The following is a 20,459-nucleotide window of genomic DNA, read 5'->3' as shown; positions in this document are numbered from 1 at the left end:
CCGCTCTCTGCCTGCCTACCATATCCTGCACTCGATAGATTCTCCCAGTCCTGCCTGTCAGCCTCCCCAATGCCAAATAAGTGCACGTGCTTACTTGGTCAACTACTGGACCCCAATTTCTAAATGTTCCTATGTTATAAATAAATGCACGCAACCCACAGATAATAACTTTAAATTATGGCGAATAACTGCCTTTTGCCTGCAGTGAAACACCTTGCCCCACCCCGACACCACAATTTGGTTGGTAGAGGCTTCTTTCTCACAAAATCAGAATATTCTCCATTGCTGAAGTGCCAAATTACTGTAGATAGTTTAATGCCTTCAGCTCACCCAGTAAACCTGTTGGGCTACTCACATTTTAACTATGGTATTACTCACATACTATTTTCTGACATACATATAATAACCTCAACCCCTCCCCAAAAATAGTTTGCAACACTAGGTGCACAGAAATATTGGCCCCGATCTGAACTTCAGGGCGCGTTCAGTGCGGAGGTGGGAGGAGTTAGGAACAGAAACCCGAAAGTACGGGTTCCCTGAAATTTTTAACTGCAGCACGTCTTTTAATTTTTCTCTGTAGGTTTTCCACCCACAGCCAGGCTGAGCGACAGCTAGGTATCTGTTGGGCAGGAAAGGTTGCAGCTGATGGACGCAGCCAAGCTCAGAGCAGGTAGATCTAGCGGGGATGGCGGGAGTGGGGGGGGCGGGGGGGAGGAAAGAGATTGTGTTGGGGTCGGAGGGGTCCAATCGCGGGGATGGCGGGGTCAGATGGTGGTTTGGGGATCCGATCACAGGTTAGGCGAGAGCCGCAGATGATGGTCGGGGAGATCGAATGCATGATGGGGCTGTAAAGGCACTTAAATCATGGATTCAGCCCTTTTCGCCTCCTTTCAGCTGCTGGGTTTCCTCTTGGGAAATCCGGCCGACTGTGATTAAAAATAGAATCACTGTTAAAATGAAGGCACGCATCCTCATTCAAATATTTAAATGACTAACGCGGCACTTTGTCCCACCTCCGTTAAAACTGGAAGTGGACAGGTTCGAGGCAGGTTGTGTTCCTGTTTCAGATTTTTAGCGTTTTAACTTCCCACCCAATCCAAACCAAGCCAAACTCAACCTTTTTTGGAGGTTAAAATTACCCCCATTGAGAGTAACCATGGATGCTGTAACCATGTATGCTCTTAGAATGCCTTTGGACAACAGCATGATCATATCTACTATGTTTTGTTCAGCTATTTCTATATGCAAACAATAAAATATTGAGTGTACACAAAGTCTCCCTATTGGAGTAAACGGCTATGCACATTTGGAATGATTTGCTTACATTCATTATGTGAAATGTCAGGACAGTTTTATGCAATGCTTTAAAGAATGTACCAAAAACCTTCTCTGTTAATCAGGACAAGGTAAAACAAAGAATAATTCTGCTTTTACGTGGACATTTATTGTGCGAAACAAAGCTACTAATGCAAATTTTGCTGAGTCGCCAAGAAGAATGCATCAAGTTTATTTGAAATTGTACTTCGTAAACATTTTAGAAACACAGTAGATGTTAAATGATGTGGCATATAAATTGGAGTGAAAACAGGATAACAAGAAAAACATTTTGTGGACCATCTTGATTATTAATGTGGGCTGGGGTGAGGGGGGCGGGAGAGCGGGGGGCTGCGTGGGAGAGAAAGGGCATTGAGAAAACTAATGTTTGGGACCTACGAGAGGGTTTGGAAAATGAATTTGAAACCCAAAATAATAATTCCCCACAAATTTTCATTTTTATTAAAAATGTGCAGCCATTTGTTTCTCCAATACAAAGACTACATGAATAGTGTTTATGTCAATTTTTTATTTCAGTTGTAATACCATTTTCTAACTAATTATATTTTAGATCAACAATGTCATAAGGTAAATATCCCCATCTACACATAATTACCTGGTCTGGTTGATGGGATATATCAGAAATGCAGTCCGTCAGTTCAAAGTGGTCAACTCAGTCTACTGAGGTAGACCCGAACTTTGGGAATCACGGGGTTGGGATTAGCGTGGGGATTTAAGTCTTTAAACTCCATATTGGGATCTATTAGGGCTAGGGCTGGGGCTTGGGGAAGTTTAGACAGTGGGAGGGGGGAGGTTGAGGGCCGAGGTGCTGTTTAGCAGGGGAGCTCCTTAGGGAGCTGCTACCCCGATGGCTGCCGATCCCTGTATTGCTGCCATGACGAGCGTCCAGCATTGCTAAGGCGTCCATCGGCGTTTCCCGGCTGGACTTTCTGCTGACTCGACGCGACCTGGACCTCCCGGCTGGACCTCCTGCGGCGACTGCACCTGGTTATCGGGCTTCCACCTCCTCCCCGCCCCCATCTGGTCCTCTCCTTCTCCACTGATGGCCTGGTCTCCACTTCTCCTCCAGCACCTGGTGAGTACAATGGCTGTGACCTCTCCTGCTCCCCCATTCTGAACACCAGTGCAACGCTAGCCCCCCCCACAATGCCTGCCCCCAAACAAACCTTGGACCACTTACCATCAAAGGCGCTACCCAGCGCCAAGCCTGCGGCCAACACCTCGCCGTAGGCAATTAGGCCCATATAGCAGTGTCTGGTCTCCAGTCGTCCTGGACCCCCTTGCCACTGGACCAAGACCTTGCTCAGCTAAGCCCGTGTGGTAGCCGGCGTGCAACGATCACCCCACGTTAAATGAAATCACACACAGGCATCTTCCACTCCTCTAACATGAAGTTCGGGACCTGGAACGTCAGGACCCTCATGGACAACCCCAGCAACGACAGACCTGAATGCCGCACCGCCATAGTTGCCTGGGAACTTAGACGCAGCCCTAACCGAGACCCGGCGGGCAGGGGAAGGCCAGCTCAAGGAACAAGGTGGAGTTTACACCTTCTTCTGGAAAGGAAAACCAGAGGCAGAACGCCACCTCCACAGAGTCGGCTTCGCCATCAAAAACGAGCTGGTCGACGGCCTCAAAGTCTCTCTCTGCGGGACTAACGAACGCCTCATGACGCTTCGACTCACCCTATCCCGGAACCAGTGCGCCACAGTCATCAGTGCTTACGCCCAACACTCGATGCCAAAGAAGGTTTTTACTCCAACCTCGAAAAGTCCTTGACCTGTGTCCCCGCGGGCGACAAACTGATCCTCCTCGGCGACTTCAACGCCAGAGTCGGCAGGGACACACACCTCTGGGGAGGCGTGATTGGCAGAGAGGGGGTAGGGAAAGCCAACTCCAGCGGTACCCTACTCCTGACAAAATGTCTAGAGCATGAACTTGTCATCGCCAACACCTTGTTACGCCAGAGGGACAAATACAAGGCATCGTGGTATCACCCTCGCTTCAAGCACTGGCACCTGATCGGCTATGTCATCATCCAAGCCAGGGAGCGCAAGGATGTGCGCATCACCCACGCCATGACAGGAGCTGATGACTGCTGGACGGACCACCGCCTAATCCGATCCATCATTGACATCAACATAGCCCCAAAGCGAAGGGGATAGCAGAAGCAATGTCGCAAAAAAGTCAATGCCGGGGCACTTAAGGACCCAACTAAGAGAACCCTTTACAGTCAGTGCCTCACAGCTAACCTGGCGTGCCTTGATGACCCCGAGATGCAGAATGCCCACAGTGCTTGGTCTGCCCTCCAGGCCTCCATAACCAGTGTCTGCAAGGAGACGCTCGGTCACTCAACCAGGAAACACCAGGACTGGTTTGGTGAGAATGATCAGGAGATTCAAGAACTAATAGACTGCAAGCGCAGGGCATTTCTGAGCCTTAAACAACAACCCAACTCGGGAGCAGCAAAGCAGCATTACAGACGGCTAAAGGCTAAGGTCCAACAAAAAACCCGGGACCTAAAGAACAGGTGGTGAATGGAGAAAGCACAGGAGATACAGCAGCTGGCCGACAGCCATGATGTGCGAGGATTCTTCATCGCAGTCAAGGCTACATACGGACCAGACTCCCAAGGCCCCAACCTCACTCCTGGCCAAGAACAGGGAAACACTCATCAAGGACACCGAGGCAGTCAGGGCCTGCTGGAAGGAACACTTCAAAGATCTACTCAACCGAGACTCTGCCTTTGACTCGAATATTCTCGACTCCATCCCACAGCATGCTACCCGCCACCACCTCAGTGAGACCCCAACACTGCCTGAGGTAGAAAAGGCCATAAGACTACTAAAAAACAACAAGGCTACGGGAGCGGATGGAATCCCTGCTGAGGCACTGAAGTATGGCGGAGAGGCACTACATGACCTCATCTCTCTCATCTGGAGGGAGGAGAGCATGCCGGGAGATCTTAGAGATGCAGTGATCATGACCATCTTTAAAAAAGGGGAATCTCACTACTTTCAAACATTGGGAAAGTCGTCGCTAGAGTCCTCCTCAACCGTCTTCTCCCCGTGGCCGAGGAGCTTCTCCCGGAGTCGCAGTGCGGATTTCGTCCCCTCCGGACATGATCTTTGCAGCGCGACAGCTAAGGGAAAAATGCAAGGAACAGTGCCAACCCTGATACATGGCCTTCTTTGACCTTACAAAGGCCTTTGACACTGTCAACCACGAGGGTATATGGAGCGTCCTCCTCCGTTTCGGATGCCCCCAAAAGTACGTTACCAGACTCCGCCTGCTCCACGACAACATGCATGCCATGATCCTTACCAATGGATCCATCACAGACCCAATTCATGTCCGGACTGGGGTCAAGCAGGGCTGTGTCATCGCCCCAACCCTCTTCTCAATCTTCCTCGCTGCCATGCTCCACCTCACAGTTGATAAGCTCCCGCTGGAGTGGAACTAAACTATAGAACCAGTGGGAAACTGTTCGACCTTCGCCGTCTCCAGGCCAGGTCCAAGACCACTCCAACCTCTGTCGTCGAGCTACAGTACGCGGACGACGCCTGCGTCTGTGCACACACAGAGGCTGAACTCCAGGACATAATCGACGTATTTACTGAGGTGTATGAAAGCAGGAGCCTTATGATAAACATTACTAAGACAAAGGTCCTCCACCAGCTTGTCCTCGCCGCACAGCACTGCACCCCAAACATCAAGATCCACGGCGTGGCCCTGGACAATGTGGACCACTCCCCCTATCTCGGGAGCCTCCTATCAACAAGAGCAGGCATTGGTGATGAGATCTAACACCACCTCCAGTGCGCCAGTGCAGCCTTCGGCCGCCTGAGGTAAAGAGTGTTTGAAGATCAGTCCCTCAAAACTGTCACCAAGCTCATGGTCTACAAGGCCGTAGTAATACCCGCCTCCCTGTATGGCTCAGAGACTTGAACCATGTATAGTAGACACCTCAAACTGCTGGAGAAATACCACCAGCAATGTCGCCGCAAGATCCTGCAAATCCCCTGGGAGGACAGACACACAAACATTAGCGTCCTCATCCATGCCAACATCCCCAGCATTGAAGCACTGACCACACTTGATCAGCTCCGCTGGGCAGGCCACATTGTCTGTATGCCACACACGACTCCCAAAGCAAGCGCTCTACTCGGAACTCGTCCACGGCAAACGAGCCAAAGGCGGGCAGAGGAAACGTTGTAAGGACACCCTCAAAGCCTCCCTGATAAAGCGCAACATTCCCACTGATACCTGGGAGTCCTTGGCCATAGACCGCCCTAAATGGAGGAAGTGCATTCGGGAGGGCGCTGAGCTACTCAAGTATCGTCGCCGAGAGCATGCAGAAATCAAGTGCAGGCAGCGGAAGGGGCGTGCGGCAAACCAGGCTCCCTGCCCACCCTTTCCCTCAATGACTATCTGTCCGACCTGTGACAGAGATTGTGGTTCTCGTATTGGACTGTACAACCACCTAAGAATTCATGCTAAGAGTGGAAGCAAGTCTTCCTCGATTCTGAGGGACTGCCTATGATGCCTCAGTCCACTTCAGCAATTTGTTCCCTCACAATTAATTGGGAGATAATTTCTACACATTACAACCCTTCATTGATTTAAAACATCATCTTTCCAACCAACATACCAAAATTCAGATTCATCTAATCCAAACACAATGGGCCTGAATTTGCAATTGGAGGCCTCTGAACTGCAATAAATCTATGAATCTACCAGATGGTGTTGGATCCATGGAGAATCATGCTCCTGGGCCTCTACGCATAGGCCTGCCTAGACACCCACATAGGGCTGCATGCAGTTCGCAAGTGCCCCTGGGATCACTTGGACAGGCCCAACCAATCACAAAGGGGATTCCTATTATACTTATGGGGATTCCGTTTACGTATGGAATCTCCATCAGCTTCATAGGAATCACCCAAAAAACACATGTACACAATCTTGAAATTTAAAAAAAAATCATTACATGTTAAAAATTAATTAAAATACAATTTCAATTAATTTTTTGAAAAATAAATATCAACATTTTTTAAGGGGCCGAAAATAACACAAACTTATTTTACAGGTTTTTGAATGATAAAATGATTAAAAAATATATTTTTATATTTATTTTCACCCGTGCACTGGTAAAAGGCCTTATGCCTGCTTTCACCAGGCCTACGAGTTTCATGGGCATTTGCTGGGCAGTCGTTGGGCAAATAGCCCAATTCTCCGCCAACAAATGTCTATTTCCGGGGGGGTGCGGATTGCAAGTTCCGGGTTTTAGGGCATAAGAAATAGGAACAGGAGTAGGCCATACGGCCCCTCGAACCTGCTCCGCCATTCAATAAGATCATGGATGATCTGATCATGGACTCAGCTCCACTTCCCCGCCCGCTGCCCATAACCCCGTAGCCCCTTATCGTTTAAGAAACGGTCTAGTTCTGTCTTAAATTTATTCAATGTCTCAGCTTCCACAGCTCTCTGAGGCAGCGAATTCCACAGATTTACAGCCCTCTGAGAGAAGAAATTTTTCCTCATCTTTGTTCTAAATGGGCAGCCCCTTATTCTAAGATCATGCCCTCTAGCTCTAGTCTCCCCCATCAGTGGAAACATCCTCTCTGCATCCACCTTGTCAAGCCACCCCTATGGACCCAAATTTCCCCAGGAGTTGCTCCGTTTTGTTTGGAACAACTTTATTTTTCTGGAGTATCTTAAAAATTCTGCACATTTAATTTGTGAGTTAGTTAGGATTTTTTTTAGTTTTGTTTTTTTTTCAAAAGGGGGTGTTACCAGCCACCTACACCTGTTTTGGCCATTTAAGCCAGTTTGGACAGCTAATAGTTGCTCCAAACTAACTTAGGTCAGCGTATGTGGCCACTTGTGGCAACACAGAAAACCCTTGGAGAGTTAAGAAATCAGCGCAGGTAGCCAGAGATAGGGGGGGGGGGGCGGAGAGGGAAGCACAGAAGGTCTTGCAAAGCACTAAAAGCAGTATACACCTTCACAACAACATTAAAGAAGCATTAAAAACCATCAATAATAAATAAAAAATAAATAAATAAATAAACAATAAAAAATAAAACTTAAGTCACCTTGTGTATGCAACTGTGCACACTCTGCTAAGCGATTTACTATGGCTGCTGGTGCTTCTAAACAACAGGATTCAATGAACTCCATGGGAACCTGTCTGACAGACATGCCACTCCTGCTATTGTCTCTGGAGGCTTTTGGTTCTTTGCTTTGCACAGGCACCTCCTGCCCAATTGGCAATTATTCCCATGTAAGTGTATATCAGCAGGCAGTTCAGCCATGGTGAGGCATCACAGCTGTGCCTGATCCCATCCTTGCTCGACGTTCACACGTATGCAATTGCAACAGGTTTCACTGGATTGCGATCGGGGGCAGGAACACAGTGACTCTGAGGCCACATCTACACACCCTTACCGCAGCCGTGCTGAGATCCCTTCGGCCAGGGATAGGGGTGGCGAGCATCGGGTCGTCCCTTCGGCCAGGGATAGCGGCGGCGATGCGCTGGGAGGGTGAGGAGCTACTGCGCATGCGCGATGACTCCACTGCGCATGTGCGCAGCTGCTGGCACTGTTTTCAGCGCAGGGCTGTAGCTCTGCCCTCCACTCGATGAGAAATGCCACGCCACGACCCGGGACATAGAGCAGAGCGCCCCTATCCCAGAATTATTTTGGCGCCGTTTTAAGTGTACAAAGTCGGTGCATCTTGGGAGACTGTGCTGGAAAAAGGGGTTGGGGAAATTTGAGCCCATAACCTTATACATTTCGATAAGATCACCAATCATTCTTCTGAATTCAAATGAGCAGGGGCCCAACCTACCCAACCTTTCCTCATAAGTCAACGCCCTCATTGCCGGAATCACCCTAGTGAACCTTCTCTGAACTGCCTCCACAGCAAGTATATCCTTTCGTAAATATGGAAACCAAAACTGCACGCAGTATTCCAGGTGCAGCCTCACCAATACTGTATAGCTGTAGAAAGACTTCCCTGCTTTTATACTCCATCACCTTTGCAATAAAGGCCAAGATACCATTGGCCTTCCTGATCACTTGCCGTACCTGCATGCTATCCTTTTGTGTTTCATGCACAAGTACCCCCAGGTCCCGCTGTACTGCGTCACTTTGCAATCTTTCTCCATTTAAATAATATACGCAGCCCATGCATAAAGCTGGAACTTGTGGGGCACTTACGGCCATTACGCACTACATATGCGGTCATAGGCCCTGGAAAATTCAGGCCAATAACTTTGAAACAATCAATACAAAACATATATATTTACCTTCACATCCTTGTAAAGGAATAATCTTTCATCCCGCAGGACAAAGTAACGCTCCTGAAATTTATTTCCAGATAACAGTTTAGATGGCTCTTCTCTCCATTTTAGAGTCCCTGCTTTCCCAGAATCTTTGATATTCTTTGCTGTGATTTTAAAAAAAAGTGAAGCTACAGTTACTTTCCACACTGTTTGAAAATACATTGCAATTACATTCTGAGCTACTGTTAACTCCCAAAGGCTTCCCACTATCAAATATCAAAATGTTATTATGTGCAATAAATATGTGAGCAAAGCATTTGGTTAAGCTCTATTATGTTCTCTTCTGGGCCCATGCTCCGGTGGAGGTATTTGATGATATGTACTAAATGGGACAACACACCAAGGCTGCGATTTTGCTAGTGCTCAGCTGACCTGATTGGTGGCGGGTGAAGCTGTGAAATTCATGTCGGAGGCCGGGATGGAGCAAGCAGCAAGGCCGATACCCACCACCAATGTCGCCACCTCGGACCCGCCTCGGTAGGGAAGATCGCAGCCCAACTGTGGGTGCAGATTAGAACAGATTTCCAAAAACACTGGGGGAATTTTTACTCCCAAAAACAGGTGGGCTTGGGTAAAAGTCTGAATCCTGACCCCAATTCGCCTACTTCCCGTTTTAACGGAGGAGGGTCGAGGGTGGACAGCCAGCCCACTCCCAGAAGGCGCGCCTTCCATTAAATATTATAATAAGGCTGGCATGCCTCAGATTTAACCACCATTTTAAATTTAACTGTAGCTTTTCGGGCTTTGCAGGCGTTGCTAAATCCACCTGCTAACGGCCTTTACATTTACTTCCTGGATCCAACTTCCCTGCCTACCCCACCACCCGCGATCAGAGAACCACCCCCTCCCCCTCACAAGGTCTCCCATCACCCCCCCCCACAATCTCTGATTCCCCCACAAGGCCTCCCCGATGTATTCCTGACCCGGCCACCCCACCGCACCCCCCCCCCCACCCCCGCCCCGTCTCTTCCTGATGTGTTCCAGACCCAGACCCTCAATGATCTCTCCACCTTCCCCACCCCCCACCCAAACCCCGCACCTCCGATGATCACCACCACCCCCTGCTTCTCTGGCCCTCCAATGATCACCTGGCCCCCACACGATCCCTCCCTCTATGCAGCCTAATGTCACAGGCCTACTGGCCTGCAGCCAGCCAGCCTATCAATCTGGCTGGCTGAGAATGGGAAACTAAGGTTTCCAATGCAAATGAGGCTCTGCCATTACATTTGGCGGGCCTGCGGAAAACACGTTCTCCCGGATTTCAAACACCGCCACTCCCAACCCACCTTCCGAATAAAATTCAGGCCATTATTTCAGTTTGATTGTACTGAAATGCACTTGGGAACCAATCACAAATACAGATTAAATTAATTGATTGCCATAATCAGAGGGACTTTAGGAATTATTTTAACACATTCCATTATATAGAACTTAATCAACTGCCACATTTAAACCAAAGCTCTGTTAAATAAAATTGGAGAAATATTTTGATCAAATAAGAAATAAAGCATGAATATATTTTTCTTATTAAAGCAGAGGTTGTGTACTCTAATTAGGAATCAGCAGCACAACATCTCAGTTGCTTTACTGGCAGACAGAGTATTAAAGGCAGAATGGTGGATATTTTCTCCTCTTTATTAACTTCAATTAAATTTATTTCTCTGAGAAGATATTTTTGATAATTGACAGAAGCAGAAATAAAATCCTGCTGAATGGTCGAGTAGCACTGTTCTAATGAAGTCATTGCTCTTTCCCAAGATGTTGAGTCAAGGAAAGCTGGTTCACTTTGAGTAGAACAAGACTAAATCCACCAAACAAAACAGGTAGGCTGACACAGAAAATATTACCATTTGTATGGTTGACAAGCATGATGAATTACATTATCTCTCTGAAAATGTCTATTCCTTGATCCAGAACCAAACCTGTCAGCTAAACATTCAGCATACGCTCATTTATCTCAGCTGGTCACATTCAGATTGCCTTGGCTTTTAGACTTCATGCAACAGACACCCAAACATTATATCACTGCCATAATAGCATGGAACTTATTATGTAATTTTCAGTCCAGAAAGATCCTGGCAATTTGCTGTTACCTTGTGGAACTGAGCTGTTCCAACAGTCTGAAATCATGATACTATAAACTAAATGGGACAATTTTACAGGGGTATAGGAACAGAGAGACCTGGGGGTTTACATACACAAATCTTTGAAAGCAGCAGGACATGTTGATAAGGCTGTGAGAAAAAAACATACGGGATCCATTGTTTTATAAATAGAGGCATAGCATACAAAAGCATATAAATGTTTATAAATCACAGCTTATGGCTCAGCTAGAGTATTTAGGAAGGATGGCAAGGCCTTAGAGAGGGTGCAGAGGAGATTTATTTGGATAATACCAGGGATGAAGGACTTCAGTCATGTGGAAAGGCTAAAGAAGCTGGGATTGTTCTCCTAAGAGCAGAGAAGGTTGAGGGGAGATTTAATATAGGTGTTCCAAATTACGAAGGATTTTGATGGAGTAAATAAGGAGAAACTATTTCCACTGGCAAGAGGGTCAGTAACCGGAGGATACAGATTCAAGATAATTGGTGAAAGAACCAGAGGATAGAGGAGGGGACTTTTTTAAAATGCAGCAAGTTGTTATGATCTGGAATGCATTGCCTGAAAGGGTGGAGGAAGCAGTCTCAATAGTAACTTTCAAATGGAAACTGGATATATACCCGAGAAGTAAAAATTTGCAGGGCTATGGGGAAAGAGCAGGGGATGGGATTAATTGAATAGATCTTACAAAGAACGGCACAAACACAATGGGCTGTAAGGTTCTATGATGCTGTAGAATTGTTGACTACCCATGCTTCTACGTGCTTTCAGGAAAAAAAAACATGCTAGATTGTTCAGGTACTATAAAAACACCACTCAAATTCTAGTAAGCAACAAAATACATTAAAATTACAAGTTAAATTTTATGCCATATGCACGAATCATCTTATCTAGGATATTGATCAGAAATGTGTGCTTTAATTTATTAAGCTAAATACTGTCTCCTCATTTAAAAGTGCTTCCAAAAGATGCATTTGAAAGAAGTTAGATTCCCTTTCCTGCTCTTTAAGTTTGTCTATATGTTTTCATTTTGAATATTCTTGTTTGAACAGCAAATCCTGATGACATTGTTACAGCATCTGTTTGGTGACTAGAATGGGCATCAATGTGAGTTCAAATGAGCTGATATAGAGCCAGAAGCCAAAAATTTAAAAAAAGACAGAAAGGGGCCAGAATTCAGAAATATCTTACGGTACTTCAGTTTCCTTCGTGTCAGGCATAGAAATTCGATGTCAAACAGAATGATTTACACCAAAATATACATGATTAACATAAAAATAGCATGCATTTAAAAAAAAATGTACAAAAGGGATGCAAACATTAATTATTAGTTCTTTTTAACTCTAACACCTGAAAAGTTGTAACTACAGCTGTTAAATCAAACCATATTTAAGATTTCTAAACAATTTTCACAGACACAACAAACATAATGGCTCAGAATTCGCAGTCGGTACGTCGTCATATGCAGGTACAGCAAGTGTTCAGTAAGGCCAATGGAATCTTGGCCTTTATTGGAAAGGGGATGGAGTATAAAAGCAGGGAAGTCTTGCTACAGTTACACAGGGTATTGGTGAGGCCACACCTGGAATACTGCGTGCAGTTTTGGTTCCGATATATATGAAAGGATATACTTGCTTTGGAGGCAGTTCAGAGAAGGTTCACGAGGTTGATTCTGGAGTTGAGGAAGTTGACTTATGAGGAAAGGTTGAGTAGATTGGGCCCCTACTCATTGGAATTCAGAAGAATAAGAGGTGATCTTATCGAAAAGATTATGAGGGGGCTTGACAAGGTGGATGCAGAGATGATGTTTCCACTGATAGGGGAGACTAGAACTAGAGGGCATGATCTTAGAATAAGGGGCCGCCCATTTAAAACTGAGATGAGGAGAAATTTCTTCTCTCAGAGGGTTGTAAATATGTGGAATTCGCTGCCTCAGAGAGCTGTGGAACCTGGGACATTGAATAAATTTAAGACAGAGATAGACAGTTTCTTAACCGGGATAAGGGAATAAGGCGTTATGGGGAGCGGGCAGGGATGCGGTCCTGAGTCCATGATCGGATCAACCATGATCGTATTAAATGGCGGAGCAGGCTCGAGGGGCCGTATGGCCTATTCCTGCTCCTATTTCTTATGTTCTTATACCACCTTTGAAATTCACCACAAGTTGGGATTTCCGCATGCTAAACCCCAAACTTATGATCTGTCAATTTCTGACTGCATATTGGCTTCCTGCACGTTTCACCTCCTCATACGAATGAACATACTGGCAAAAAGTTGGGCTAATTGCCCACCTACTGCAAGTTAATTATGCTGAAAATGTTAACGTCTGGTGCAAACAGGCGGAGGTAGCCTATTGCACAGCGTAAGGGGGCCAAGATAAGAAAATTGTACTGCGAACCTGTTCCAAACATTGCTGCTGTCACACAACAAGGCCAATTTGTATTTAATCTCCCTTTCTCGTCCATATACAATATCTCAAGGGAGCTCTTTCTGTCTATTAAATGATTTGTATTGATAAACACAGCAAATTTGTTTCCAGCAGATAAGGTTATTTATGCTGAAAGAAAGGGATTGTGTCCATTATCCCAGCTACGTTTTGCTTTTAGAAATAGTGGTAACATCTTATCTTGATTATTGGGTAGAAAATAGCTTGAGAAAATTGAATGGGACTAATATCACCATTTTATTAACGGTCAATTGTTTCATATAACAACAACTTATATTTATATAGCGCCTTTAACGTAGTGAAATGTAACAAGGCGCTTCACAGGAGTATTATAAGACAAAGAATTTGACACTGAGCTGCATAAGAGGAAATTAGCGCAGGTGACCAAAAGCTTGGTCAAACAGGTAGGTTTTAAGGAGTGTCTTGAAGGAGGAAAGAGAGGTAGAGAGGCAGAGTGGTTTAGGCAGGGAGTTCCAGAGCTTAGGGCCTAGGCAACAAAAGGCACGGCCACCAATGGTTGAGTGATTATAATCAGAGATGCTCATGAGGAGGTATTTAAGTGGGGAGGCGGCAGTTGTGGGGCTGGAGCAGATTACAGAGATAGGGAGGGTGAGGCCATGGAGGGATTTGAAAATAAGGACAAGAATTTTGAAATCGAGGTGTTGCTTAACCGGATGTACGTCATCGAGCACAGGGATGATGGGTGAGCAGGACTTGGTGCAAGTTAGGATACAACAGCCGAGTTTTGGATCACCTCTATTTTACGTGGGGTAGAAAGTGGGAGGCCAGCCAGGAGTGCATTGGAATAGTCAAGTCTAGAGGTAACAAAGGCGTGGATGAGGGCTTCAGTAGCAGATGAGCTGAGGCAAGGGCGGAGACGGGCGATCTTACAGAGGTGAAAATAGGCGGTCTTAGTTATGCTGCACATATGTGGTTGAAAGCTAATTTAGGGGTCAAATATGCCACCAAGGCTGTGAACAGTCTGGTTCAGCCTCAGACAGAAGTTGGGGAGAGGGATGGAGTCAGTGGATAGGGAACGGAGTTTGTTGCGGGGACTGAAAACAATGGCTTCGTTTTCCAAATATTCAATTGGAGAAAATTTCTGCTCATCCAAAACTAGATGTCGGACAAGCAGTCTGACAATTTAGAGGTGGTGGAAGGGTCGAGAGAAGTGTTATTGAGGTAGAGCTGGGTGTCATCAGCATATATGTAGAAACTATTGCTGTTTTTTTAATGATGTCGCCAAGGGGCAACATGTAGATGAGAAATAGGAGGGGACCGAGGATAGATCCTTGGGGTGATATGTATGCAACCCTAGGTAACCTGTTTCATACCGCCACCAGAGGGCATACCTGTTGGAGTCCCAAGGAATCCCAGCATCCCTTGAGAGCACTGTATATAAGCAGCCCTCCCATACTGCACCAACACTCTGGAGTTTAAATAAAGGAGCTAAGGTCACACTTACTCATGTCTACAGTACTCAGTTGCATTACTTCATTATGAACATAACAACTGGCGACGAGATAAAAACAATTACGCGAAAATGTAGAGAACTGTTGGTATCCTGGAGAAATTCTCAGAAGGGGATGATTGGGAGGCCTTCGTGGAGCGACTCGACCAATACTTCATAGCCAACGAGCTGGAAGGGGATGAGAACGCTGCCAAACAAAGGGCGATCCTCCTCACCGTCTGTGGGGCAACAACCTATGGCCTCATGAAGAATCTTCTAGCTCTGGTGAAGCCAACAACCAAATCGTATGAAGAACTGTGTACGCTGGTCCAGGAGCACCTAAATCTGAAGGAAAGCTTTCTGATGGCAAGGTATCGATTTTACACATGTCAACGATCTGAAGGCCAGGAAGTGGCGAGCTACGTCGCCAAACTAAGGCGCCTTGCAGGACATTGCGAATTCGATGGATTCCTTGAGCAAATGCTAAGAGACTTCTTTGTGCTTGGCATTAGCCATGAGGTTATCCTTTGCAAACTATTGACTGTTGAAAGACCGAATCTGAGCAAAGCCATAACGATAGCCCAGGCATTTATGTCCACCAGCGATAATACCAAACAAATTTTGCAGCATAAAGAGGTTTCGGCAAGTACTGTGCACAAAGTAACGTCGTTTTCAGGGAGGAATGCATATGGCAGAACGTACACGCCTGCAGCTGCACGACCTCAGAAGACCCAGAGTCCGCCATCAAACGCTAATGCGTGACAATTAACACCTTGTTGGCGCTGCGGAGGTGATCATCGAGCCCATCAATGCCGTTTCAAACACTATGGGCCCAAGTTTTGGGCCGCGCCTAAAACGGCGCAGCCCGGACCTGGACGCTCGTTTTTTGAGCCAGAAAGTGCACCGAAAAAAACTTACCTATTCTCTAGCTCCCTGCAGGCCCTCTGGAGCTGGGCGCGGCGCAGCACGAGCTGTAGAGGGTGGAGACAGGTCCCTGCGCTGAAAACAGTGCCGGGACCTCTGCACATGCGTGCTACAGTGGACGCACATGTGCAGTAGCTCCAGGCGCCAAAACTGTGGGAGGGGCCCGAAGCACGCAGCCCCTAGCCCTGGCTGAATGGCCTCACTGGGGCTTCGTGGATAAGGCTCCTCCCACCCGACCGGACCCGACTCGACCTCTGCTTCCTCCCCCCCTGCGACCTCCGCGACTCGACCTCTGCTTCCCCCTGCCCCCCCCCCCCCCCGCCCCGGCGACCCGACCCCCACCGGCGACCCGAGCTCCGCTCCCCCCCGGACCTCCGCGACTCTCTCCCCCCCCAACCCCGGACCTCTGTGACTCTCCACCCCCACTTCCCCCCCGGACCTCCGCGACCCCCCCCGATAACCGACACCATGTACCTGTAAATCCAGCCCGACGTCTTGGGCCCGGCCGATCAGCCTCCTTCTCTCCCTTCCACCCCCCTCTCTCCTTCCCTCCCTCCCTCCCTCCTCTCTTCTTCCCTCCCTCCCTCCTCTCTCCTTCCCTCCCTCCTCTCTCCTTCCCTCCCTCCCTTCTCCCCCTCTCCCCCCCTTCTCTCCCCTCTTCTCCTCGCCCCTCCTCTCCTCCTCCCACCCCCCCACCTCCTCCCCCCCACTCCCCTCCTCCTCCTCCTCCCCCTCCTCACCTCTCACCTCCTCCCCCCTCCTCCCCCCTCCTCCTCTCCCTCCGCCCCCCCCACCCCCCCTCCGACCCCACCCCCCTCTATCTCCCTCCTCCTTCCTCCCCCTTCTCCCCCTGCCCCCTTGTCCCCCACCCCCCTTCTCTCCCTCCCACACCCTCTCCCCCTTCCCCCCCTCCCCCTCCCACCCCCCTTCTCCCCCTCCCCCTCCCACCCCCTTCTCACCCTCCCCCTCCCTTCTCCCCCTCCCCGCTGTCAGAAACACACACACAGACAGACAGAGAGATAGAGACATTGACAGAGGCACACTGGGGAGGCCGTCCCAGCATGCTGTTGGAGGACTCCCGGTGCTGCAGTCAGTAAGTAGAAAATGTTTTATTTATTGATTTTTAAATTTTAAAACATTTTTAATTAATTTTTTTTGATTGATTTATTGGTTGATTTATTGATGTATTTATCATTTATTGTTGATGATGGCTCTTTATTTGTAAAAGTGAAGTGTTTAATGTTTGTAAACTTCCCTTTAAACCCCCCCCCCCCATTCCCTATGCCTAATTTGTAACCTACGCCTGATTTTCTAAAGTGTCGACAAGGTTTTTTCGAACGTACAAAAATCTTCACTTACTCCATTCTAAGTTAGTTTGGAGTAAGTTTTCACTGCCTAACTTTGAAAACAGGCGTAAGTGGCCGGACAAGCCCCCTTTTGAAAACAAAATTCTGTTCCAAAGTGAAACTGTTCTAACTGACTAGAACTGGAGCAAACTAAATGCTGAGAATTCAAATTTCTAAGATGCTCCATTCTAAACCAGTTGCTCCAAAAAAACAGGAGCAACTCAGGCCGAAACTTGGCCCCAATGTGTACAAAGGCTGTGGAACAATGGGACACCTCCAGCGAATGTGCAGACAAGCTGCAAATCCTGCAAACCACCATGTTGCAGAGGAGGATCGATCCATGGTGGATCAGGCTGAACTAGAGACTCGAACCGAGGAGGCAGAAGTGTACGGGGTGCACACCTTCACCACGAAATGTCCACCGATCATGCTAAAAGTCGAACTAGATGGAATTCCAGTATCCATGGAACTGTCATCTAACATGAGCAAAAAGGCCTTCAACAGGCTGTGGTGCAACAAGGCACACAGGCCCAAGCTTAGCCCCAATCGTACCAAGCTAAGAGCTTACACTGCAGAGTTGATCCCTGTAATTGGTAGTAAAAGTCTCCTATGATGGAACAGTGCATGAACTCCCACTATGGATTGTACCAGGAGATGGCCCCACACTGTTCGGCAGAAGCTGGCTGAGAAAAATCCAGTGAAACTGGGACGACATCCGAGCGCTTTCGTCCGTCGACGATGCCTCATATGCCCAGGTTTTGAGCAAGGTCCCGTCGTTGTTTGAGCCAGGCATCGGAAGTTTCTCGGGGGTGAAGGTGCAGATCCACTTGGTTCCCGGTACATGACCCATCCACCACAAGGTACGGGTGGTGCCATATATGATGTGAGAGAAAGTGGAAATTGAGCTGGACAGGCTGCAGTGAGAAGGCATCATTGCGCCGGTGGAGTTCAATGAGTGGGCCAGTCCGGTTGTTCTGTTCTCAAAGGCGATGACACGGTCAGAATTTGTGGGGACTATAAAGTAACGATTAACTGTTTTTCGCTACAGGACCAGTATCCGCTACCCAAAGCAGACAACTTATTTGCGACCCTGGCTGGAGGAAAGACGTTCACCAAGTTGGACCTGACCGTGACCTACATGATGCAGGAGCTGGCGGAATCTTCGAAAGACCTCACCTGCATCAACACACACAAAGGTCTGTTCATCTACAATAGATGCCCGTTTAGGATTCGATCGGCCACGGCAATTTTTCAAAGGAAGATGGAGAGCCTGCTAAAGTCGGTTCTGCGCACCGTGGTTTTCCAGGACGACTTACGGGTCACAGGTCGGGACACCATTGAACACTTGAAGAACTTGGAAGAGGTTCTAAGTCGGCTAGATCGCGTGGGACTCAGGTTGAAACACTCGAAGTGTGTTTTCCTGGCGCCAGAGGTCGAGTTCTTAGGGAGAAGAATCTCGGCAGTCGGCATCAGACCCACCGACGCCAAGACAGAGGCCATCAAGAACGCGCCGAGACCACAGAACGTGACGGAGCTGCGGTCGTTCCCGACACTCCTCAACTATTTTGGTAATTTCCTACCCGGGTTAAGCACCTTGCTGGAACCCCTACATGTGCTGCTACACAAGGGAGATGACTGCACATGGGGGAAATCACAAGAGGCTGCTTTTGAGAAAGCCAGAAATCTGTTATGTTCCAACAAACTGCTTGTTCTATATAACCCATGTAAACGTTTAGTGCTAGCTTGCGATGCGTCTTTGTATGGGGTCGGGTGTGTGTGACAACAAGCAAACGAATCGGCAACGTTGCAACCGGTTGCCTATATGTCCAGGAGTTTGTCCAAGGCAGAAAGAGCCGACAGCATGATTGAAAAAGAAGCTCTGGCATGCATGTACGGGATGAAGAAAATGCACCAGTATCTGTTTGGTCTCAAGTTTGAGTTAGAAACTGACCATAAGCTGCTCATATTGCTATTCTCAGAGAGCAAAGGGATTAATACCAATGCCTCTGCCTGCATCCAAAGATGGGCGCTCACGCTGTCTGCATATAACTATGTAATCCGCCACAGGCCAGGCACAGAGAACTGCGCTGATGCTCTCAGTCGGCTACCATTGCCCATCACCGGGGTGGAAATGGCACAGCCTGCAGACTTGCTCTTGGTGATGGAAGCATTTGAAAACGAAAAGTCACCCGTTACGGCCTGCCATATCAGGACCTGGGCCAGCCAGGATCCTTTACTGTTCCTTGTAAAAAATTGTGTCCTCCATGGGAGCTGGTCCAGCGTCCCAGCAGAGATGCATGAAAAGATCAAGCTGTTCCAGCGACGCAAAGATGAAATGTCTCTACAGCGGTCTGTCTTTGGTGGGGCAATCGCGTGGTTTTGCCTAAAAAAGGCAGGGAATCGTTCATATGCGACCTACACAGTACCCACTCAGGCATAGTAATGATGAAAGCTATAGCCAGATCCCATGTGTGGTGGCCCGGCATCGACTCAGATTTGGAGTCATGCGTGTGCCAATGCAACACTTGCTCTCAACTGAGCAATGCACCCAGGGAGGCACCACTAAGTTTGTGCTCATGGCCCTCCAAACCGTCGTCTAGGATCCACGTTGACTTTGTGGGCCCGTTTATAGGCAGAATATTTTTGGTTGTTGTGGATGCTTATTCAAAATGGATTGAGTGTGTAATAATGTCTGTAAACCACCATCAAAAGCCTACGAGCCATGTTCGCCACGCATGGCCTGCCTGATGTCCTTCTCAGCGACAATGGGCCGTGCTTCACTAGTGCTGAATTCAAGGAATTCATGACCCGCAATGGGATCAAGCACGTCACATCTGTCCCATTCAAGCCCGCATCCAATGGCCAGGCAGAACGGGCAGACCAAGCCATCAAGCAAAACTTGAAACATGTGTCGGAAGGCTCCCTGCAGACCCGCCTGTCCCGAGTCCTGCACAGCTACCGCACCAGACCCCCCTTGCTCACCGGGGATCCCCCAGCTGAGCTGCTCATGAAAACGGCGCTTAAAACAAGGCTCTCTCTTGTCCACCCTGATTTCCATGGTCACGTCGAGGGCAGGCGGCATCAACAAAGCATGTACCATGATCGCGCAAACTTGTCAAGCGATATTGAAGTCAATGACCCTGTATTTGTACTCAACTATGGACATGGTCCCAAATGGCTTGCTGGCACTGTCATAGCCAAAGAAGGGAGTAGGGTGCTTCAGGTCAAATTTGCAAATGGACGAACTTGCAGAAAGCATTTGGACCAAACCAAACTGCGATTCACAGACAGCCACGAGCAACCTGAAGAGGACACCACTAACTTCAACCCTCCAACACACACACAAGTGGCAAACGACATCACGGTCGATCACGAAGCTGAACTCACCATCCATCCTCAGCAGCCCGGCAAGGCCAGATGCCCAGCAGCCCAGCAAAGAAACAACCAATTCACCCACACCTGCATTTCTACCGAGACGATCGACAAGGGAGCGAAAAGCCCCAGATCGTCTCA

The 20,459-nt window shown here is 47.9% G+C and overlaps 1 protein-coding gene across 2 annotated transcripts in view; it reads right to left on the bottom strand.

The window, feature by feature from the left end:
- Positions 1–20,459, bottom strand: part of arap2 (ArfGAP with RhoGAP domain, ankyrin repeat and PH domain 2) — a 598,549-nt gene that overhangs the window by 66,808 nt on the left and 511,282 nt on the right. For both annotated transcript variants that reach the window (XM_070870551.1, XM_070870553.1), the window contains exon 28: positions 8,645–8,784. In XM_070870551.1, coding sequence (XP_070726652.1) covers positions 8,645–8,784 — 140 coding nt within the window. The remainder of the gene's footprint in view (positions 1–8,644; positions 8,785–20,459) is intronic.

Source organism: Pristiophorus japonicus, chromosome 2, assembly GCF_044704955.1.
Source record: "Pristiophorus japonicus isolate sPriJap1 chromosome 2, sPriJap1.hap1, whole genome shotgun sequence".
Taxonomy (NCBI): Eukaryota; Metazoa; Chordata; class Chondrichthyes; family Pristiophoridae; genus Pristiophorus; species Pristiophorus japonicus.
The sequence above is the reverse complement of the archived record's forward strand: the minus strand, read 5'-3'. Positions and strand labels throughout refer to the sequence as shown.